The sequence below is a fragment of the Lactuca virosa genome, chromosome 3 (assembly GCF_052849685.1).
Source record: "Lactuca virosa cultivar CGN04683 chromosome 3, Lactuca_virosa_CGN04683_v6, whole genome shotgun sequence".
NCBI lineage: Eukaryota > Viridiplantae > Streptophyta > Magnoliopsida > Asterales > Asteraceae > Lactuca > Lactuca virosa.
In genome coordinates this window covers 211,138,771-211,158,728 of record NC_136428.1, presented here as the reverse complement: position 1 = coordinate 211,158,728, position 19,958 = coordinate 211,138,771, and the positions used below count along the sequence as shown (strand labels likewise).

Here is a 19,958-nt window from a genome sequence, read left to right as displayed (position 1 = left end):
ATTGGTGTCACCCGATATTACTCACTTAATCCACATGAATTTGATTAACCTTGATTAATGACCTGATTTTAGTTTACTTGAAAAGAAGGTAAGCCTAACACACGAAGAGAAGAGGACTACGTATGTTATTTAAGGCTGTCGAGTATACGAAAGGTGCGTTGGCCCATTTCGCATAAGATTTATTTGGACCTTACTAGCAATGCTAATGGGCCACTGAGGCCCAATAGCATGTCAAAGCCATTGAGGGTCCCTTAAGCATGTAATTGGGTCACAAGAGACCCAATAACATGTATTATTTATGTTGGGCCCAAAAGTCATGTTAATGTGTCACGAAGGCCCAATAAGCATGATTACAATCTCTCAAGCCCAACAATTAGAATGTTTACTTGTTTTGTATAGTATTAGTGTTGCGAGGTTGTTTAATCGATATGTCGTAAAAATCACCAATTTGTTTTATAACGATTCATAGATTTATAAAAATAGTTATTTTTCTATTTAAAACCCATAAGTTATAAAGTTTTGTATATTTTGACCCAATTATTTTATTATTAACATAATTGACCAAAAATATTAGTTTGACCTATTCAGCCCCTTATTTTGGTAAAGTTGGTAATTTTTAGCCCTTTTTATGAAAAATGACATATTAGGTCCTTGAACTCTTTTTCTTGACATTTTTGGCCTAAACACTTAATTAAATAATGTTTTAAGCCCAAAATTTTATTTTGGACAGTTTCAGCCCCTTCGTTAAAAGATTTGCATTTAAATCCACACTTTTCTCAATTTTTACAATTTTTACCCAAAAGCCAAAATCTTTGCATTTTTACTCCCTTTTGATAGATAAGACCATTTTAACCCCTGAAATAGGTTTATTTACGTTTATAGCCCCTGTTTTGAGAAAACTTTCCATTTCAGCCCCTTAAATTTGATTTTTCGCATTTTTGGGCCTAAATAACCGAAAAACTCAAATTTTAGCCCATTAGGCTAAAATTTACATTTTTAGTCCTTTAAAAAGCCTAATATTTATAAAAACTCTTATTTTGGCTGTTTTGACCTTTTGATCCTTGTAGAAACCGTGAATGACATTTTTTTCCATCTTTTGTTTATTTATCACAAATAGTCCAATAACAAATTTTTATGTTGTAGTGTGTTATTTTAAAGCTTGTATAGTAGTTTATCTTGACATGTTAAGTGAAATATGACCTAGATCACATATTTTTCCTTCTTGAACTATAGATCTCAAAATATCTTTCATTTTTAGCACATATTTACCACAAAAATACAAGAAATCACACATAACATACAAATACACATAGATCTTCACATTTTACTTGTATTCTCCCCCATAAATCATATGAAAACCGAAAATAGAGGGGTATGAACTCACCTTGCTTTGATGTTCACGGTTTTGAAGAAGAAAGGATGAAAATGATGAGATCTTTCGGCCTAACAAGCTTCTTTAGAAGTCCTTGGGCTTAGATTGCTTCTAAGGAGTATGATCATGAATTTGAATGAATTAGAAGATGATTTTTGGTGAGATATAGAAGTTAAACTTTGGATTTAAGTAAACACTTACCAAAGATTTGTGTTATGAGTGAAAGATCTTCTTGGCATGTAAGCAAGTTTCGATTTTTTGAAGGAAGAATGGAGAGGTTCTTGAGAGAATTTGATAGTATTGGAATGGAGTTTGGTATGTGTGTGTGTGTGTCACTACCTTCGACCGTGAGTAATAAGAAGAGAAAGAGGAGACAGAGATAGGTGAAGGGATGGATGCATGGAGACATGTGAACTTGCATGGAAGTCTAATATGTAATAAGGAGGTGGCTAACCCTCCTTAATTCCCTTAATTTCTCTTTTTTTTCTACTTGGGCCGAGAGAGAGAGAGAAGAGAATGGCTTGGGCCTTTTGTGCTTGAGTTCATAATATGAGGCCCAATTTGATAATTTTCGGCCCAATTTAGCATAAAGGAATGGATTTGAGTCTATTAAAGCTATTTGGATTTGCTATGGCCCAATAAGGCCCATTAAAGGTAAACTAGTCCATTTTAGGCTTATAAGCCCCAAAAAGGTTAAGTCTTATGAGAGTGGGTCCAATGAGAGCCCATTTGAGAGTTCTAAGCCTAAAATAGTTACATTGGAAGTTTATTGGCCCATTAGGCCCAATAAGAAAATCCTAGTCCATAATGGACTTAAACCGGGATTTCTAGGGTTTCCAACCTTTTGTAGACTATTTGAGCGTTTAGATGGAGTGTTTGATGGAATTTTGTTGTCATTGAATAACCATCATACATGCTTTCAAGTTTTAGTTATAATGTTATCCTTGTTAATTGTTTACAAAGCATCAGAATTTCTAGTTGTGACACTATCTTTGCGTCGCGTAGAGCCAAATTTCTCAAAAATAATAATCTTTAAAACATGAAGGAATGTACCTGAGAAACGGGTGTTACAGATGGGTTGCATTGATGAAATATGGAGTTTGATTTTGTGGAAATGGATTATAATCAAGGTTAGTCTTGAGAGAATCGAAATTGATAAGATTGTTCCACTGATATTTTTTGATCTTGGTGTCGACATTGTGGGTATTGAGGATAACTTTGGATTTAAGTTTTAGAAATTGATCTAGGGAAATCTTGTGAAGCGCTTCCACCTTGACGAATTCTTCTTTGATAGAACCCATTTTTGGATTCACACCTATAATCCATTTAAAATTAAAGAGAAAAATGGTTGGAATGAAACTGTAGAGACCTGGAATGGAATTGATGTTGATATTGTGCGTACTAGGGATAATTCCGGATTTAAGTTTCGGAAATTGATCTTGGGTAATTTTGTGAACCACCTCCACCTTGAAAAATTATTCTTTGGGTAGAACCCATTTTTTCAATTATCCACGACTATAATCCTTTTAAAATTAAAGAGAAAAAAGTTGGAATGAAATTATAAAGAGTATAGTTAGTTGAAGTGGAATTTGAAGTGGTGGGGGTGATATATATATATATATATATATATATATATATATATATATATATATATATATATATATATATATATATATATATATATATTCCAAAATTATTTTCTTTATAATTATCCAAACCAAGTATTCATCGGGTATTTTTTATCGAGGTTGTATACTTGCTACTCCTTAGTCACCGACCTAATACCCTCTAGTGATTTGAAAATGTTTTGATTTGAAAAAGTTCATATAGCCTTTTCAAATTTTATGATATTTTTGGATCCAAAAGAATGCTAAAAAGTTCTTTGTATAGGTGCTCTTAAATCATCCACAATGTAAAGTTTTGACGCTATTTGTCATCATTTTTTCACCCTCAAAAAATATTCATAAAATTTGAAAAAGCTATTATTGGAGTTTTTTCAAACTTAAGTTTTTCAAATAGTTTCTTAATTAACAAAATATTTTAATTGAGTTTGCACTATAAGAAATTAGAGTATTACCAGCGACAGGGGTCGCCGCTAAAAGTAAAGTTTGTCGTCACTAATAGTATTACTGGTGGCGCGTCATCGCTGATGCTTTGTCGCTGATAATCAATATGTCGCCTCTAATTAGCGGGCGTCGCCACTAAAGATGTGTCGCCGCAAATAACCAACTGTCGCCACTAAAGGCGTCGCCGATATTGGTATTTTTCCTTTTTTTTATTTCACATTAAAATTGAAAAAAACTCTATAAAAAGTATAAACACTGCTATGATATTAAATAAGCTAATCCTACATCCTTCCATTTCAAAATATTAATCCAACATCCGTTTAAAATACTAATCGAATTTAATATAATACAAAATATCGAAAATACTAGTCTAAAATACTTACACAAACAAAACATACAAAAATCCTACAACTAGCTACTCGTCATCATCGTTCTCCTCGTTTCCTCTGGTTTCATTTCGTTGTGACAACAAACGAAACCAATCTTTAAGTGCAGCACTACATGCAAGATCTTTTAACATTTTTTGAACCATTTCCAACTACAAATAAAACAACATAATCTTATAAGTTAAACCAACATTATAACATTCTATATACATAATATACATTCCACATACAAGCAAAGTACAAAATATAAAATTGTAATATAACTAACAATTACCAAATTACAAATATTGCATATAACACATTATAGCATTGTAGTATAACTAACAATTACCAACCTATAAAATACCATTATAGAATTATACTTTCATAAACTAAAAATTACCAAACTACACATATTGAATATAACACATTATAGAATTGTACTTCTTTTTTTCATTTTTTCCATTATAGCATTGTACTTCCATAAACTAACAATTACCAAACTATAAAATATCAATATATCAAACTATAACCAAACTAACAATCACCAACATATAAACTATTATGAAACTAACAATTACCAACATTTGAAACTATTACTTTTTTTTTTTGAAACGGCAAATCTAACCTACTCCTAAACTACACCTTAAATCCACATTTGTCCACGACGGGACTTGAACCCTCAACCTCAAGGAGGGAGGGCAACACCGGATAACGCTGGGTTACAAGCCCTTTGGTTGAAACTATTACTAAACCAACAATTACCAACATTTGAAACAATTACCAAAATTAAATAGTTTTTGTCACCTGTGTTGTGGCGGTGGTTGTGTTAGTGGTTGTTCCTGATCGTACATCTACACAACCGTAGACGATTTACGCTCGATGCCTCTTATATAGTCTCGTCGAACACCCAATATTCTTTCAAAACAATTTTGTGTATCCTTTGGTGTTAGACCGCTGGCTTCAGAAGAAGCTTGAGTTTATTGACTGATCTCAAGGAGTAAAGCATTCTGTATTTTCAAAAAATGATAAATATCATAAAAATTAGATTACTAAATACCCATTGACGATATAAACACTTATATGAAAATACAAATTAACAAGTTACATATTGTTGCTCGACTGCAGGACTACTAAATACCCCTTGACGATCTGTATTAGCCTTATAAAATGCTTCGATTCGAGTGATGTCCTATTTAACATTAAAAATTAGATTAATTATAATTTAAATAAACAGTTAAATATATCATAGCTTACTTCTTTGAAACATGCATTGCTACACGAGCACGATCCCCCTCTGTTTACAACTCGTTGTTGTGCACGAACTCCTTTGTTTGACGTTGAACGCTTTAAAAATTCGGGCGTTTGAAAATGTTCGACTGTTTGTGCCCAATTTTCATGTGACATACCATTGGAGGGGGGAGGGGGTGGCTAATGCCCTTGGGATATTCGTAAGCCCCCAGGTATTCTGAAAAATAAGTATGCGCTTTATTTTTCGGCCTCTATAAACTCTTTATAAAGTCGCATCAATGCTTTGCAACAATTGAGCACGCTCGGGATCCAAGTTAACCTTATCTAAATCAAACTTATTCTACAAATACAAAAAAGTTAGTTAATTAAATATCAATCACAACTAAAATTAAAATATTATTCAAGTTACCTTTAGATGCACGACTGTGGCATTCCTTAAAGTGGGGGAAACATTGTCCCACCCAGATACGTTCAAAGGGATGTTCATCCACATATACCTCCCAATGTCACGGGTAAACCCCATATATAGCCTGTAAAATTACAATATGAATAAAAGTTACACATATTGCATATATATAAAAATAATACACTTTCTATTATAGCATCGTACTTTGTTTTTTTTCATCTATAACATTATAGTCTCCAAATGGCATACAAATACACAAAATACATATATAATTTTCTTTACATACAAATACACATATAAAAAATAATGGTTTCCATTATAGCATCCTACTTTGTTTTTTTTCATTATAGCATTGTAGTTTCCAAATTGCATACAATACATACATACATATACATGCAAATACACATATTACATATACATACAAGTACACTTTCCTTTATAGCATTAACTTTATTTTATAATTAATTTAAAATTACTAAAAGTATGTTGCTATTAATAACCTACCTAATTAAGCTAAAGTTGTAATGATTAACATTAAGTCATTAACAAAATTAAGCACTTTGAAACCATATTAACAAGAAAATAAAAAAATAATAAACATCTAATACAATCATACATGTAAATACAACATATTTTTTTTACATTATAGATACAAATACACATAAACATGTTTTCTATATATACTCATTACATACATAAATACACACATTATACATACAAATACACATAAACATGTTTTCTACACATACTCATTATATCATCATACTTTTTTTCTATTATAGCAACCTAATTTTTTTCATTTTTTTCATACATAAAAATTACACATTCACAAATAATACACATACAAATAACATACACATACAAAAAAATACTAATGTAAAAACACATACATGCATCATACACATAGAAATACATTCTACTTATAAAATGAAAGATGAAAAGGAACCTGTGGTAGTCTAATTTCAAAATTTTTAGGCAAAAATTTCACAATTCCGGCAACAACCTTAAATTAAAAGCTTAAACTCATTAAATAAACATCAAAACAGAAGAAGCATGAAATAGGGAAGAATTTCGACCTTAAATCGGTAAAAATTCCGGAATTGAAATGTGTTCGTCTCCTCTTGGTCGTCAGTAATGGAAGTCTAGGTCGCCGGTAATGGAGGCAATGGAGGTTTGGACGGCGGCGGGAACTTTCGTATGTGCAATCGGCGGCGTCGGTGATGTAAGAAGGGGGAGACCAGTGATGGAGAGAATGAGAGAAAGGGGCAGACAGAAGACGCAGTAAACAACGAACTGGAGGGTTTATCTACGCGGTCCTTTAGCGGCGACGGATATTTACGGCGACGCAAGGGTATTAACGGCGACACGAAGGTATTAGCAGTGACACCCCTAGAGGGAAAGTCAACGCCTTTTTTCACGCCGTTACAACCGTTCGATTGAATACAGATCGAACGGACATGGTTCATTTGACGCCGATCGCTACTGTTTGGGTATTAGCGGTGACATGTAAATCATGTCGCCACTAAAGCCGTCGCCGCTAATACCCACCTTTCTTGTAGTGTTTTTCAATCGAGAAACTAAATATTCTCATGTTTCTTACTCATCTTACTACCCACATCAAATGTTGACATGTGTTATATTTAATGAAATTGATAATATTTTAATCTACTTGTCATCATTTAATATAAACCATTTAATATAAGTACAAAGATACATAGAAAAAAATGTAAAAGGATATTTAATTTCTATTTTCGATAATTTGGCACGTCGCATAACTTTTTACCAATTAGAAATCGATAATTTTAAGGGTATTATAAATATAAATAAGCAAGATTTGCGGAGATAAATTACACTTTTCTATTTTAATTTTTTTCATAAAAAAATTCGAGTAGAAAACTTTTTTTTTATTGTGGATCGAATACTTTTACCAAGCTCATCCAAACCAATCTTTTATTAATAAATATTATTTATGATCCCTTTAGTCTATTAACGATAAAAATATTAAAAATAAATATTTTAGTTTGAAATAAATAATTTTTTATATTAAATATAATACTTAATATAAATAGATAAATGATATTTTACATTGATCAAACATACTTAACCAAATAGATAAACCAAGTTATACTATAAAATTAAATATAAATTTATTGATAAGGGATATGCAAACTATTCATCAATGCCTGAATTTTTTCATATATGCTCAATTAAATAATTATTAGAGCGTTATGAGGTTTTATAATGCAAAGTTGTGTTCTACTGTCATATAATTAAGGGAGATGATTTGTACACAACAATTTTTCTCCATACACAACAATTGATGCTTTAAAATGTTGTACTGTACAACTCAATAATGCATAAATTGTTGTGTATGGCAAAAAACTGTTGTGTATTTGCAATTAAATGATCATCATCTTTAATAGAGGTTCTTCATTTAAGGTATGTAAATCGTTTATCATCAACTATATTTTCTAACTTACATGTTCTTGATGAGTTTTTGTGACTTTAGATATCCGTTTGTTTATTTTATTTAATTGCATTGTAATGTTACAAAGTTGTAGTGTGCTCACTAGTTGAGGATAATTTAGACTTTTGATGGATTTAGATCTTGAGTTGGTTGACAAAGGAAAAATGACATAGACGGAAGTAAGATGGAAGAAGAAACCAATATACAAGAAGGAGGAAGATGAGACCATGTACTTTGTGATGTATGTTCCAACAGAGGCAAGAAGAAAAGAGATATGTAAGTTGTTCGAAAAATATGGTGAGGTCACTGACGTATACTATCCTGGGTGGGCAATACTTTGTATTTGTCATATTCACGGGAGTCCAAGACATATACGAAATGGAGAAAACAATCGATGAAATCATCTATCAAGGAAGGAAACTTTTGATTAACATCCAAAAATACAAAAGGAGAGAGACGAAGGGTTCTAGGCTGATGGTGTAAGGGATAGAAGAACATTTGCAGAAGTCATAAGACCAAAAATCCACCTAAACAAGACAAATATAAACGAAAAACCAACTACATCAAAACCAACGATTACCATTCAACCATACAAAATAATGAAGAATGCTATTAACAAGTGCTCCCTCGTGGGAGAAGCAATCTCACTATCACATCTGATACACATGCAATCCTTACTTGCGCTTTAAAAGTTATTGATAATTGAAGTGAATTTTCTTTATATTGATACAACTTCAGATACAGGTATTTATACACAAAGAAAATACAAAGGAATACCTAATTCCGAATACATAGGCACGTGAACAATGATGCCTTGAGACCAGGACAATTATGACCCAATCTAACCCATTCTAATGACTACTCCTATATGATACATATTTGAAATTTAATAGACGTTATTACCCCCCGGAAAGCTCAAGGGCTGGAGTGACTTGAAGCTTGGTTCGAAGCTGAGCTATGCGATCTTTACCCTATGGTTTCATGAATATGTCAGCGATTTGGTCAATGGAGTGTACTTGGGAGATTTGTAATGCACCAGATTCGACTTGTTCGCGTACAAAATGGAAGTCTAAGGCGATATGTTTCGATCTCGTACTGATAACGGGGTTTTTACACATGAATGTTGCACCAATATTATCACAGAGAGGAATAGGAGGCCTTGGTAAGGTGATGTTAAGATCACGCAGGAGTTGTTCAATCCAAAGTAATTCAGAGTTGTGTATGCAATGGCTCTATATTCAGCTTCAGTGCTGGATCGAGCAACTACCCTTTGTTTCCGTGAGGTCCAGCTTATCAAATTTGGTCTATGGAAAACAGCAAAGCCATACTGTGAGCGACTATCATCCGGGTCTGATACCCATCCAGAATCTGAGTAGGCGAGTAGAGAAGTGGGATTATGAGGTTTAAAGTTAAGGCAATGATGTAAGGTCCCCCCTGAGATAACGTAGTATGCGTTTCACAGCTTGCCAATGTAGAGTGGTGGGTGCATGCATGAATTGACACACACGGTTGACTGCGAAGGCGATATCGGGACGGTGATGGTTGCATATTGAAGGGAGCCAACAGTTTGCCTGTATAGTTTTGGATCATTGAACGGCTCACCAGAAAGTACAAGGCGAGTGGATGGATCTGCTGGTGTGGTTATAGGTTTGGAGTGAAGCATGTTGCTTTTGGTGAGAAGTTCTTGAATATATGTGGTTTAAGATAGGGTGAGACCAGTGGCTGATTTTGTGATTTGGACACCCAGAAAATAGTTGAGTTGGCCTAGATCTTTGAGTGAAAATGACCGATGCAAGGTGTTGATGACATTTTGGATCTGATGTGGATTATTCCCAATGATTATCAAGTCATCCACATAGACGAGGATGTAGATTGTGGTAATGGAAGATGTGTGCACAAATAAGGAGGTATCAGAATGACAGGCTTTGAATCCATGTGTAACAAGGTGGTGTTTAAGTTGATTGAACCATGCTCTTGGAGCTTGTTTGAGTCCATAAAGGGCCTTGTGAAGCTTGCACACGAATGTGGGTTGAGATGAGTCTTCAAAGCCACGCGGTTGTTCCATGTAAACGTCTTCAGTTAACAATCCATTTAAGAATGCATTGTTAATGTCCAACTGACGAATGTTCCAACCTCGAGATAAAGCCACAGAGATGACTAAACGAATGGTTGTTGGCTTGATTACCGGACTAAAAGTTTCAAAGAAGTCCACACCTTCTTCTTGACTAAACCCTTTTGCAACAAGTCGCGCCTTGTATCGTTCAATGGTCCATCCGAATGTCGTTTTATCCTGAAAATCCACTTACAACCAACAATGTTAGCATTAGTAGGACGTGGAACTAGCGACCACGTAGTATTTCTCATTAAGGCATCGTATTCACACTTCATTGCATGGAACCAAAAAGGTTTTTAAGGGCTGCTGGAATATTGTGAGGTTCAATTATGGGAGGAGTGGAGGTGGAAGCAAGAAAGGAGCGTGGTTTGAGAGAGTTTGTACGGGCTCGAGTAATCATTGGATGGTGAGTGTTCGTAGCTGAACGAAGAAAAAGAGATGCTTGTTTAGCTTGAGAACTAACAGTGGGACATTGATGGGGAGGACATGGGGGTGGGGAGGGTGTAGAAGAGGTGGTAGACACGGAAGGAGAAGTTACAAGTGGGGGTGGGGAAGGTGGAGGTGGGATTAAGGTTGTATGACTAATACAACTTTAGACTAAGTCCTATGAAACGTTACATCAAATACAAGACAAAAGTAATAAATGAACAAAAGACAGAATGACTTCATTCCGGACAAGTATCCTTCCAGACATGAAGGTTAGTTCTAGATTAGCATGCATTCCGGACATGAGGATCTGCTCCGGAATGCCTTCATTCTTCTCTCCTTCTTACTTGGTCCGAACAGGTTCCGGACCACTCTTCATTTTGGAATTCACACACTTCAGAGTACTGAGTTAGGATTGCTAGAGGTTCACTTTTAGGTTCCAACAATCTCCCCCTAAGTGAACTTAGCAATCCAGCAGGCTTAGTTCATTTCTTCCTTGATGAAGGTGTAGGCTCTGAACAACCATTCTCGCACCGCAATATACCACGCCAATTGACTTACAAACTTTGCCTTGACCTTTTCCGGAGCATCAGGCTTGGATGCACGGGATATGAACTTCTGCAGAGCTTTGGTTGGAACCAAGTGTTTGTCAAGGACTCGAAAGAAGTCCTTCTTGTTAGTTCTTCTGGTGGTGTAGACAAACCCTAGAACCGGTTCTTCAATCGGACCATCTGCAAGAATTTCAGCTTCCGGAAGAACGAAGTTAATCTTGGCAACGAATTGTTCTGTTCCGTAGAGGTGTGCAAGTTCGTAGTCACATCGGCAGAACTCAGCAACATAATATTTTAAAAAGCTGAGAGTTGCGTGGTAAGCACCCATACTGATGTCATCCTTTTGGTTTTCTCCGAAGTAAGCCGCTAAGGTGAGGATGTCGTTCGGATTCATTGAAGGAAAATCCGCATCAGTAACGGTCCGGGGAGTTGGCTTGTTCCGGAGGAGGTGGAAGCGGAATAAGGGACAATTCAGCTCAAATTTGACCAATATTTTTCTTCCGAAGCCTTGAACTTTGGAACCATTGGAGCTTCTACACATTGATCTATGTGGACCATCTACTGTAGAAAGTCTTCATCATAAGAAATACATTCTTGTGATTGTAGATGATTTTACAAGGTTCACTTGGGTCTTCTTCCTAAGGCTGAAATCCGAAACAGCCTTAGAGCTCATAAATTTCATCAAAGGAATAGAAGTTCTTACAAAACTCCTAGTTAGGAGAATCCGAAGTGATAATGGATCAGAATTCACTAATTCCACCATTGAAAACTTTCTCATAGATAAAGGAATTGACCACAACTTCTCAGCTCCTTATACTCCACAACAGAACGGTGTAGTCGAAAGACGCAATAGAACTCTCGTTGAAGCTGCTCGATCCATGCTGAATTTTGCAAATCTACCTCTCTACCTTTGGGCTGAAGCCGTATCTACTACTTGCTTCACTCAAAATCAGAGTATCATCAATCGACGTCTCAACATGACACCATACGAAGCAATGAATGGTCGGAAGCCAACTATCTCGTTTTTACATGTCTTTGGATGCAGATGCTTCATCAAGAACAACCGTGATCAACTCACCAAGTTTCAACCTAAAGCTGATGAAGCCATTTTCCTTGGGTACTCTTCAAAATCGAAAGCTTATAGAGTTCTTAACCGGAGAAGTCGTGTTCTGGAAGAAAGCTTCGACATTACCTTCGATGACAACTTCGTTCAGAATTCTGGCCCTACTCACATTACAACTCACATTATGGAGTCCGATGCTCCTCCGCCAGGATGTCCGAACCCTCAGACAATTCTTGAAGTTAACTTTGAAACTCTGTTTGGTCCTTCTGAAACCGCTCTTGATTCAGAATCTCGATCAAGACCTCCTCTCATTCCAATCCCCTCTTCGGAAGTTCCAGTCTCTCATAATGTCTCCGGTCCGATCCCAAGCCTCTCTCCATTTGATTCTAATCCGTTTCAACCTTCTCAGGTTGAGGGGGAGAATAATGCCAATCCCTCTCTTGAATCAAATGTGAATGGCTTCCAAGATGCAGCTACTGAGTTCGATGACTCCAATCCGCTCAACAATGATGAAAATGAACAATTCTTTGAGTTCCCTTCTGATGATGATGTCAACCTCTCTGGTTCAGAAGTTCAGGGGGAACATCATCCCAACATTCAAACCATTCAGGGGGAGTAAATCAATTCCACTGTTGATATCAGTTCAATGGCTGCACAAGAACTCCCACGATTACATGTTTGGACGAAGGATCATCCTCCGAACCAAGTAATCGGTAACCCCAATGCTGGTGTACAGACTCGGTCTGCTACAAATATTCAAAACGAATGTCACTTCTCAGCATTCATATCCATGGTTGAACCCAAATCCATCAAGGAAGCATTGGAGCATGCTGACTGGATTACAGCCATGCAAGACGAACTGGCAGAATTTAACCGAAATGAAGTTTGGACTCTCGTGCCTCCTCCCCAGAATCATCCCATTGTCGGTAAAAGATGGATATTCCGAAACAAGCTTGATGATGCAGGAGTAATCATCCGAAATAAGGCAAGACTGGTGGCTAAAGGTTTTACTCAAATAGAAGGGCTCGACTACGACGAGACTTTTGCTCCTGTTGCATGTCTTGAAGCCATCAGAATCTTTCTTGCTTATGCAGCTCATAAAGGCTTCAAAGTTTACCAAATGGATGTTAAGAGTGTGTTTCTTAACGGTGAACTTGACACTGAAGTGTACCTTCAACAGCCCCCCGGATTCATTAATCTTTCCTTTCCGAATTACTGTTATAAACTCCGGAAGGCTGTCTACAGACTCAAGCAAGCTCCTCGGGCATGGTACGAGACCCTCACTGATTTTCTCAAATGCTCCGGTTTTCAAAGAGGAATTCTAGATCCCACTTTATTCCGAAGATCAAATGGAAAGCATCTAATGTTGGTACAAATTTATGTGGATGACATCATTTTTTGGATCTACTGATTCATCTATGGTTGCTGACTTTGCTAAACTGATGATCAATCGATTCCAAATGAGTATGAATCGGGAGTTAAGCTTCTTTCTTGGCCTCCAAGTCAAACAGACCAACCGAGGAATATTCATTCACCAAGAGAAGTACATCTCGAAACTCCTCAAGAAATACTCTATGAACACCTGTGCCTTTGCCAAGGTACCTATGGGTTTCAGACACAAGATTTTTGCCGACCCTTCGGGTGTTTCTGTTGATGAAAAGAAGTACCGTGGAATGATTGGATCCCTACTCTATCTCACAGCAAGTCGTCCGGATATTATGTTCTCAACATGTTTATGTGCCAGATTTCAAGTCAACCGAAAGATGTCTCATCTTTTGGCTGTGAAACAAATCTTTCGGTGCCATAACCAACTTACGTCAGGAACAGCTTTGGAGAGAAGGCAGAGTTGAGGTTTGCCAATAATCATGTTGATTTCGAGCGGGTACATGTTCTTGTTGCGAAACGACTTGATTAAACACTCTTTTTGGTCTTCGGTCATTAGATAGCTGTACTTTTTGCAAAATTCAACACGTCGATTTGAATCAGTGAGCTGAGCAACACTTATCAAATTATGTTTTAGATCAGCCACATAAGCCACGTGTGAAATAGAAAAGTTTCCGTTGGTGAGAGTTCCATAACCACGAATTTGAGAGTTGGAGTTGTTGCCATACGTCACGTAACCAACATTTGGAGAAAGCTTTAAATCTCGCAGAAAATCTTTCTGCCTCGTCATGTGCATGGAGCAAGCACTATCAATATACCATATTGTTTCTTGCTCCGAAGCACAAAGTGCCTGCAAAATTAGTGAGTGGTGGAGTTTTTAGGCTCCGAATTAGATTTCGGGACATAGGCACAGGCTTTGGACTTAGATTGTAACTTAGGAACAACTTTGTGTTTTTGGGTGATATTCTTGGAATTCTTTGGAAACAGACAGAATGCTAATGTCTTTTCATCTATCTAGTAGTCATATTCAATGACTTGAAGGTTCCGAACTACCTTCTTCGGATCTTTGACGTCCGGAGGGTTGGTATCATTTGTTTCCTCAGGAATTTATGTTTCAGCAATGGGAGTTTTGACATTTCACACACAATTTTTCTTGGAAGATTTTAAGGATGTTTTCTTTTCATTTGTGGATTTTCTTGATGACACATTGGTTTTTGAAAGATTTGGTTTAAAAATTGTGCCATCAGATTTTGCAATAAGGACATATGAAGCATTTCGAGATTCTATTGGAGTATTTCGGACGGATTTGGCAGCTACATGAGCTTGAGACTGAGATGAGCTGACGACTTTCTTAGGTTCTACATGACCAAGAGGTTCGGAAGGTCTTTTGAGAATCTTAGTGGGAACAAAGGAGTTTTGACTATGAATGGATACATGAGAATTCCGGGATGAGCTTGGTTTGGAGTGAGCAAGGAACCTGGAATATTGTCTAGTCTTAACTTCCTTTTTATGAGCATTTCGACCTTCTACTTTGGGATCTACAAGATCCTTCCTATTTAGCATTGGATTTCTCTTAGGATGAGATGAGGATTTTGAGGTTTGTCCTACGGATGGATTCTTAAACTCAAGAGTGATGGGAACCAATCTAGTTTTTGAGATGACTAAGGAATCCGATTCACAAGAATCAGAGGACACACAGCTTGAGACTTCAGCTTTATCATCTAAGGATGCACATACAACCTCGGAAGCAGTGGTTTCAGCTGTCACCGAATCAATTTCTTCAATCACACAATTGTTCACGTGATTACTTTTCGGAACATGGTCTACATAATTTGTAAGACTATGATGAAAATCCATGGTCCGATTCAGGTCCAGGTTTGTCAGAGGCGGAAGAGGCGTGGAATCAGGACATGTGACAACTATTGGTTTGAACTCAGGAATTAGGGACTCAAATTGGTCTGTAGTCTCAGGAAGTGGTGACAAGGGAGAAACATGGGTGTCCGAATGTTTGATACTCGGAACCTCTCCCATGAATGACAAATTTTGCAATTCCTTCAAGGGACTGACAACTGGTTTCGGAAACTCGCTTCCGAGACCAGGTGCTTTAGACCATGGATGACGAAAGTTGTGAGTCATCTGAATGTCCGCTTCAAGCATATCAACAGAATTATGCAAAGCATCTATTTTTGCATTGAGACGTTTGTTATCAGCAATTAAAACATTTCGTTCAGAATAAGTGATTTCACATTTATCTTTCAAAATGATACATTCATCGTTTGACATTACAAGCTCATGCTCTAAAGACTCGATTTTCAATTTTTTATCCTCAAAACGTAACCTAAGACGATTAAGTTCACAATCCTTCTTCTCAATGGCTTCTATGGAAGACTCATAGGCTTTATAGATAGTGTTCATATCTGTTTGGATTTGGGTCAGATAAGGTTCACAAAGAGATAAATCATAATTATTATTAGAGATCATAGATTTTACCTGCTGAACGATGCTTCGGCCAGGTGGATCGTTGGTAGCCATGTAACAGTGGTGAGGTTTAGTAACATCATCATCACCTTCAGACCTAGAAGACCAGTATCCTTCCTCACATTCAACTGTTTGTCTTGCCATCAAACACATGTTTCTTCCAGTTACCACGTCATCATCATCTCCGGATGACCAATATCCTTCAACATCTCTAGAAACAGTTGTAACAAATGCTTTCTCTCTTTCAGCCATTTCTTGTGCTCTTCGGACATAGTAGGCTGAATCCTTGACTTTTAGTTTTTGTGGAGTATCAGCCACGAAATCATTGGCAAAATGATTTGCATGTCCACACTTATGACACACAGTCTTTGGTTTGTCCGATTTGGAATTCTAAGAGGGTTCCGGAGTAGTGTTTGGTTTAGTGATGTTTGGTTTATATGCTGGAGAATTTTCGGAAGTTGGTTTAGGTTCCGGAGCAGAGTAAGGTTGAGGATTGTTATGGTGAGGAACATTGAATCGGTTTTGGTATGGTTTGTAAGAGGAGTTTAACGGACGTTTGTACTTCATTGAGAGTAGGGCGAACTCCTGTTGAAAACGGAGTTCAGAGTTCATGGCTTCAAATTCATCAATCGTTAAGGTTTGTGAGGGTAAGGTAGGTGCGGATGTTTGAACCAATGGAACAATGGGTGTGAAGAAATCCGAGGTAGATGAGTTCGGAATGGTTGGTTCAAAGGAACTGACAAGGGCAAGAGGACCTCCGGAGAGTTCCCTTATGTTCTGAGCAACATTTCACTCATGTCCTGGAAGTTCATCAAAAAGTCGATAGAGCTTTAATTTTTTCAAGGAACCATTGCTTTGGAGACAAGATTTCACATTTCCCCATCCTTTCCCGAGACTGTTGATAAACTTGAGATTGTACTCCAAAGGAGTTCGAACAATCCCATGAGCAGTCATGTTGTTGACAACGATTCGGTAAAGACTGGAAGCTGAGGCCACAGGTTCACCTGGAGTGGTAGTGAAGGTGTCGAAGTCGTTGACAACTGAGGTAAGGCGCTTGTCCTTCATGTTTTTGGAACCTTCAATTAGGTCCTGAAGAGTGTCCCATATCTCTTTGGCAGATTTTCACAGCTTGATATGCTCGAAGAGTGAGGGAGGAACACCAAACACCATTTCAGAGAAAGCAACTTGATCAGCATGAAGCTTTTCAATATCATCTACACTCAGAGGAGTTGGACGAGTTTCATCTTCTCTCATGAGCTGAGCAGCTGCATCTCTTACAATTGTTCTTACAGGAACATCTGGACCTTCAGTGACAGATCTCCATATTTCTTCACCTTTATCTTTGGCAATTAGAAATCTTTCCATTCTAACTTTCCAGTGATCATATTCTTCCACAACTAGTAATGGGTCACGTGTAGGGCCACCCACACTATTTGCGATTTGCATTGAAATCATTTGTTGAGAATTAGAAGCAGCCATTGAAGTTAAGATATCTTCAAGCTAAAGTGGTATATAGAAGAACTTTTATCCTTGACACAGAAATGGTTGAAACACCAAGGTAATTTCAAACCAACTATAATCTGATTTTATGGATTCAAAGGACAACCACTCAAGCTCTGATACCAATTGTGAGAACAAGATCGATGCGCAGGGACAAGGTTTGAAAACTCAAACCTTGAGTGAATGCTTAATATCAATGTCTGCTTACTAAAAGATGTTTAAGTCAAGGTTGGAAAGACCAGTCAAGTCTTAGATAAAATGTTCAACAAATAATCAAGACATTAAATGAAGAATGATAGTAAATGATCAAGGTAAAGCTAATAAATGAAGAACAAGAAGAATGTTTTGAATATGCTTAGAGTAAATGCTATAAAGTGAGTGAAAGATCCGTTCTTGACTTGTATTGAATGCTCCTATTTATAGGAGTGAATGTTACAGCGAATTAACCCAAGTGTTTACATAAGACCGGACAAAAGACATAAGTCTGACATTCTGATTGTCCTAATAAAACTTTAGACTAAGTCTTATGAAACTTTACATCAAATACAAGACAAAAGTAATAAATGCACAAAAGACAGAATGACTTCATTCCGGACATGATGGTTAGTTCCGGATTAGCATGCATTTCGGACATGAGGATCAGCTCTGGAATGCCTTCATTCTTCTCTCCTTCTTACTTGGTCCGGAAAGGTTCCAGACCACTCTTCATTTCAGAATTCACACACTTCGGAATACTGAGTTAGGATAGCTAGAGGTTCACTTTCAGGTTGCAACAGTTGCGAAAATTGACAAATGTTTGTAAGACTTGTGCTTTGGTAGAGATAAAGTATATCCACACAAACTTAGTAAAATCATCCACAAAAAGAACAACGTATCGATTGCCATTTATTGAAAACAAGGGGGATGGTCCCCAAACATCCGAATAAACCAGTTCAAATGGTTTGTTACAAGAAACATGATTTAAAGGAAAAGGAAGTTCGTGACTTTTTCCTAACTGGCATGGTTCACAATTAGATGGGAGTTTAGTTGAGGAAGTGGGAAGTTTGTAGGTAGAAACAAGACGTCGAAGAATTGCCTCATGTGGGTGTGCAAGCCTGTAGTGCCAGCAAGCCATAGAAGTGCGAATCCCAGAGAGGGTCATGGTTGTTTTATTTGGAGAAGATGACATCGATAGAGACCGCCTTCAACGTGGCCTTGACTGAGAGGTTTTCCCTGAAAAGTCTTGACAGTACAATGGTTAGGCCAAAATTCGATATAGACATTATTATCGTGTGTGAGTTGGGAAACACTTAACAGGTTTTTGGTTAATTTGGGAACAATGAAGACTTTGGGTAATTGCAATGAAAAGATAGCAGAAGAGCCAGAATGAGTTATAATTAAGTGGTTACCGTTCCCAACTTGAAGTTTGTCATCGCCTGTGTAAGGTTCGGTGATTTGTAGCTTGCTCAGATCCGGTGAGACATGATCAGTGGCACCCGTATCGAAGTACCAGGCCAGATCCATAATGGTGGATGGACTTGGTCCAGTGGTGAGATGGTCCTGTCGAGTTGGATCACGAGAAGTGGAATTGGGCCGGCGGGACGGGTAGTCGGTTTGGTTACCCCGTTGCCAACAGTTTATAGCCTTGTGACCTGGCTTGTTGCATAATTGACAGTGGAGGCGATGCTGGCGATTGTCAGGACCACGAGAGTTGGATGAACTGCCAGATGAGTGAGGGGAGGGACGAGTGTTTTTGGTGTTGGTGCGAGAGACCTGATTTACGACCGGGAATGACGGTGTGGAGGGGGGAATTGGAGTGGAGGGTAGTTGGGTCGTAGCCAGACGAGCAAGATCAGCATCAATGTGAGCTTCTTCATGGAGGAGCAAGCCAATAAGATCATCCACAGTAGCGGTTGAAGAGTGCAGGTGAAACGCAGAGATGAATGAGCTGTAGGAGGAGTCCAATCCTTGGAGAATATATGCTATTAGGTCATCGTCTGAGACAGGGGTCAAATTGTCAGCGAGAGAGTCCGCAATTTGACGTTTGCGGTAAAGATAATCGATCATTGAGGATGAGACCTTTGCAAGAGTTTGTAGGTGGGCTCAGAGAGCCATCCGCTTGGCACGGGTTTGGGCTTGGAAGGTACGCTCAAGAGTAAGCCATGCTTCATGAGAAAAGGCAACACTCAGTGAGGGTTGATTTCAGCCAAAGGAGGACAAATCGGTCCCTTTTCTTCCAGGTGGTGTAGTCGGGGTTGGGAGTTGGAGGGATATGAGGGGTCGATGGAGTAGGTTCAGCAGTTGGGGTAATAGTTGCAGCAGGGGGGAGGGGTTGAGAACAAACGATTCTAGGTCAAAACACTCTAAGGCAGAGATAATTGTTGTGCGCCAAAGGGAATAATTTTGTCGGTCTAATTTGATGCTCAGAGAAGGAATCTGAAAGTTTAGATTTGTAGAGGCAGTGGCGGCTGAAGAAGCTGCTGGGTGGTGGCAGGGGTAGACATGGTGGAAAACGAATCGATGGACCTCCTAGGCTCT

At 37.7% G+C, this 19,958-nt stretch overlaps 1 protein-coding gene across 1 annotated transcript; it reads right to left on the bottom strand.

Annotated features, from left to right (window-relative positions):
- Nucleotides 1–16,711: 16,711 nt before the first annotated feature.
- On the bottom strand, nt 16,712–19,487 carry LOC145164377 (uncharacterized). Its single transcript, XM_079083101.1, has 3 exons — nt 18,830–19,487; nt 17,127–17,275; nt 16,712–16,741 (listed from the first exon to the last, which is right to left on the bottom strand). Exons 1-3 carry the CDS (start codon nt 19,485–19,487, stop codon nt 16,712–16,714), a joined length of 837 nt encoding a protein of 278 aa, XP_078939227.1.
- Between the last annotated feature and the right edge of the window lie 471 nt (nt 19,488–19,958).

Bases quoted from the DNA above. Each gene is read 5' to 3' on its own strand.
- LOC145164377 (XM_079083101.1), bottom strand. From the start codon at position 19,487: ATGATCGATTATCTTTACCGCAAACGTCAAATTGCGGACTCTCTCGCT. The intron at 17,276-18,829 runs GTAACCACTTAA...CCAAAGATAAAG, and splicing joins CAAACTTCAAGTTGGGAACG to GTGAAGAAATATGGAGATCT. The intron at 16,742-17,126 runs GTTGCTTTCTCT...ATGAACTTCCAG, and splicing joins AAAAGCTTCATGCTGATCAA to GACATGAGTGAAATGTTGCT.